We start from the raw sequence: 4,870 nt of genomic DNA, 5'->3' as shown, positions 1-4,870 counted from the left end.
GACCATTTCTGTCTCCGATGAAATTTCCCCCTTATCTACTGTCTCCGGCGAAAGATCTGTCTAGGTTTGTTTTCTCATTTTTTAATATGTCATTTTTGTGTTATGTCTATTTTTTTTAGCAAGACTTTTAACATGTATTGCACATGTACCTTACTAATAATGAAAATGGGTATTAGATTTGACAAAAATATAGAAGGAAAAAAAAGGAGAAGAAACAGTACAAATTATCACTAATAGAAGGAACAATTTAGAGGCTTAAAAATCTAATGACCATTACTATGCAGAGCAACATGCCTTTTTGTTGTTTATGCAATTTGTTTTCTTTAATCTTCAAAGCTCAGTGTAGTATTAAGTTGTGTATACTATGTACTTTTCTTGACTGCCATGGTGGCTTGAAATAATTTAAACTAGTTTGATATTGCTTGAAATTGGTATAATGGTGTTGATTCAAGAAATTGAGACTGAGTCATGTGTTAAGCTGATTTTATGTTTTGAATTCAATTTCTGTTATTATGCTATTGTTAGAATGTCTTCGTCTGAGTTTGGTAGAATTTGCAAAGACATTAGCAGCATTGGAGATACAGGTGCAATTTGTCTCTCATGATAACCGTGGCTTTAGTAAGTTTTGTAATGTCAACTAAACATTAACTTTTGTTTCAACTGATTGTTGCAGTTGTTATTTCGATGACAAAGGAAGGTGTAAAATTTTCAACCAGAGGTGACATTGGTACTGCTAATATTGTTTGCAGGCAAAATACAACTGTTGACAAGGTAGATTGTTTTTGCTTATCACATTTATTTTTCTTGTTTGATTCTTGCTATAAGTTGATGTATGACTTATTTGTTTCAAATTGGCAGCCTAAAGAAGCCACAGTAATAGAGATGAATGAGCCAGTATCATTGACATTTGCCCTGAGATACTTAAACTCCTTTACAAAAGCATCTCCATTATCTAATTTGAAGCAGGAGTAGACATTTGAGAATTATTTGATTTAATATGATTTATATTCATTTGTTGAATGCAGGAGAACTGGAGAAGAATGTGCTTTCACAGGAAAAGAAAGACGAGCAGAAAGTTGTGGACGCAATATGGGAATTTTCTTGTTTATGCAATTTGTTTTCTTTAATATTCAAAGCTCAGTGTAGTGTTAAGTTGTGTGTATTGTGTACTCTTCTTGACTGCCATGGTGGCTGTAGGCCTGTAGCTAACTAGCTATATATGAATATACTGTGAAAGTGTGAAGTTTAAGTAGTGGGTTGTTGTTAGGGGAATTGAAGTAAATGGCAGAAATTTTATATGTTACCATACCACCAATACACCGCTCAATAACCGTTCGATAATTGCTAATCTGATATCGAACCAATCGATATCTTATAGGTTGGCTAGCGGATTAGTACTTTTAAAAGCCGATAACCGTTAAGTCAAACCGTTAAACATAATAATCCATCTGATTTGCCCGATAAGCACCCCTACTTAGTGTGGGACCCACTTTTCATTAAAATGACCTTGTATGAAAGTTTTGAATGCATCATTGAGTTCAAAACCTCAAATTTAGTGGGATAGTGTAGTTCATTTGCATGCACAGAATTTCGAATGAATCCCGAGCACCCCGTTAGAGACTTGGACAATGCCATAGTTGAATATTGCAGCAGGTCCTGGTACAAAGGTATTTTACCCTTCGCATTCACGGGCCCCTTGGACGCGTTCGAGAGGAGAGGCCCCTTGTCTTCTGCGTTCGTATGGAGATTTTTGCTTCTTTTTTGCGATACGGGCTACTGTAGCCGCGTTCGCGGAAAGTAAATCCATGGTCTTTCATTAAATGACCAATGACGAAGTCAGCTCATTTGAACTTTTTCAAATACGATTATGGGAGCTATACAACTCCAAATTAGGTGATTTCAAGTTATATAGGTCTGTACTTATTGAGGTGACTTAGGTTAGTGTTTGGGAAGTATCGAGAAGGCTTCATCAGAGGTAAATACCTTATTTTAGATGTTGTCCATACCTTTAATAGTGATCAAAATGTGATTTTATTGGATGATGTGTTACCCGCTGTTTTGATCCCCAAATTGTGTTCCATTGTGGAATACAAGTTTGGGGTACGTTTTAGGACCATTGTACGAACTTAATTTTAGAATTTCCAGAGCGGATCCCATATTCCTAATTTTGATCCCAAAATTAGTCCTTCTCTGAATTCAATGGTTTTAATGTCAAAACAACTGTAATAATGTTGTATACCTATTTTTGATAGAGTGGAAGCATTCAAAGGCCGTTAGAAAAGGGAAAGCTCTAATTCTGTGATTTTAAAGCCTGCGTGATTGACCTACAGGTAGTCTACCATTTTCCCTTCTTTAGATTGAGCTTGAGAATGTAATTGCGTGTTGATTATTTGGAATTTGGGATTGGGTTGTATTAAATCATGCTTAGTCATTTAGAAATCATGTTTTAGGCTTTTTCGGGGTTTTATTAGGTACTTGTGAGTGTACTACTTGCCTTGTTGATCATTCATTCCTTGTGGTGCGTTCGTATATTTTATTATCTATTTGAAGAATGTTCAACCTTAATTTAGGTTTGACTAGTGATTGCCTTAGAAATGTATGATTCGGACCCAATAGGCCTTAGTTTTGCCCCGATGTCGATCGGCTGACTTAGATCCCCGTACAGTGGTGTAGCATACTTGAGTATGATAGTTTGGGCCTTATCTAGGAGATATACTTACTTTGATGACGTTCATCCTTACTTCCCTGATTCTGCGGCTTTACGAGTTGCAACAACGACATTGGGCTCTATTTTATGATTCAAGATTAGTTTAGGGTTCAGTTCTGATAGTTTTTACTGGTTGAGTTAGTGTGGATGGGGATCTACATAGTTCGACATCTATTGACCTCTAGGAGCACTTACAGTAGCTATTTGGGGTACCAACTTGTCACGACCTAATTTCTTAGGTCATGATGGCACCTACTATAACCCACCAGTAGGTAAGCCAACCCATCAACTCGGACTTTAAGTAATGGGTTTGAGGGTAAAAACTAAACAAGAGTGACAAATTATAAAGATAAGCAGAAAGAATAAGCGGAAGTAAACTAAAACATGATATAAACAACTAAAGATCCCTCCCCAAACCTGAAAGTCACAAGTACAGAGCTGCTACAAAATAAAAGATGAGTACAAGTTCTAAAAGTGGACCAAAAATATATATAACAACTGACTAGTCTCAAAAGACAAAAGACGGTCCATCCATACTGAAGGAGACAAGAATGATCCAAAAAATGCCAAGTACTCACCTTAGTCTCTAAAGCTGACTACAACAGGCTCGATCTATCCACGGTGGTAGCTAGTGCTCGGCCTAGAAGCTCACCCGAATATTCAAAGTGGCCAAGGCCGGGATTGGATACCCGTATGCTTGCCATAATACATAAGTGTGGTCAAGGCCATTACTTGTTACCCGGATTCTCACCATAATACATCAGTATGATCGAAGCCGAGACTGGGTACCCAGCAAGCCGGTAGAGGCCGGGGTTGAGTACCCGGATGCTTCCCGATAATTCAGAACGGAGGACGGGACTTGGTACCCGGATGCTCACATATAACTTATCCCATGATGCCAAACATTCTACTTCCCAACTAGAATACAATAGTACCAAAAATCTTTTCCCAAATGCGTCAATCGATATGCCGCCAAAACTGGAACTGGAGCCAAAGTTAATGATCACAAAATCTATTATTGCCGATGCATCATGAAAGTTACGATTATATAGATTTATGTATGAGGATATTTTTAAGAGCAAAGGTAACGCCTAACTAAGGCCAAACTACCAAGCACTAGCCTGCTATACCATTCTACTAGGATCTAAGTCCACCGGAGCGACGTCGGGACATCTAAAGCAAGTTTACATCCTATACTAAGGACAACATACTCCACAGTATCAACAACATACTCATTCAACTCTCCTTATAATATTAACAAATAACGATAAGATACATATGCTTCTAAATACCCAAAAACCCCGATAACAAGACTAAAGTGTGATTTCTAACATCTAAGTATACAATTAAACTACCCAACTAAAATTCCAATTATTTCAATATGCATTCACACATTCCATCTCAATCTAAAGAAAGGCAAACCGTAACCTACTTGTAGGTTAAACACGCGGACTCCAAATCACTGTGCCGGAGCTTTTTCCTTTCGAACTACCTCGGAATGGTTCCACGCTGTCAAAAACAAAACCATGACATTAATACGGTCATTTAGACACTACTTTCATAATTTCTGGAGACGGACCAATTTTGGAGTCTAAAGCGGGAATTATGGGACCTGCATAAGGAATTCTTGATTTGACCCCCTAAAATATGTTCCAAACGTCATTCCAAGCTCACAAATTATATTTATAACATAATTTGGGGTGAAAACTACGCGGGACGAGCATGCAACCAAAACTCATAAATTCCGACTAAAGGGCTAAAAATGGCAGCATCAAAATCAGCAAATTCTGAACAAACAATACTCTTTCAACCCAAACAAATTGTACTATGACAATCCTTGTGAACCCCACAATCTAGCCTCAAGAATCACTCAAAATGGAGTTATATTGACCAACATACACTCTTCCAAAATTCAATAAAATTTTATTCCAAAAAAAAACAGCAACTAAAAATGCATTTTTACCTCAAACCAAGCTTCCCTTTGCATTTCTGAGATCACCACGATATTTCTTATGAAATTCTCTTGAATTTAGACCCTTGAATTACCAAAATCAAATTTATATAGATCAAGAAATATTTTCTGAAAGTTCTTCAAAAACTCAATCCGAAAATGGACACTACTGCAAATAAAATAATGATTTTTACCTGAATCGAATGCTTCAA

General features: G+C 37.0%; 1 protein-coding gene across 1 annotated transcript; it reads left to right on the top strand.

The window, feature by feature from the left end:
• The first annotated feature begins 436 nt into the window (after window positions 1-436).
• LOC129892874 (proliferating cell nuclear antigen-like) lies at window positions 437-1,146 on the top strand. Its single transcript, XM_055968405.1, has 4 exons — window positions 437-584; window positions 674-771; window positions 859-968; window positions 1,026-1,146. Exons 1-4 carry the CDS (start codon window positions 437-439, stop codon window positions 1,144-1,146), a joined length of 477 nt encoding a protein of 158 aa, XP_055824380.1.
• The last annotated feature ends 3,724 nt before the right edge of the window (window positions 1,147-4,870 follow it).

The sequence above is a fragment of the Solanum dulcamara genome, chromosome 6 (genome assembly GCF_947179165.1).
Source record: "Solanum dulcamara chromosome 6, daSolDulc1.2, whole genome shotgun sequence".
In the NCBI taxonomy this organism is placed as follows: domain Eukaryota; kingdom Viridiplantae; phylum Streptophyta; class Magnoliopsida; order Solanales; family Solanaceae; genus Solanum; species Solanum dulcamara.
This window is presented reverse-complemented; position numbering and strand designations above follow the sequence as displayed.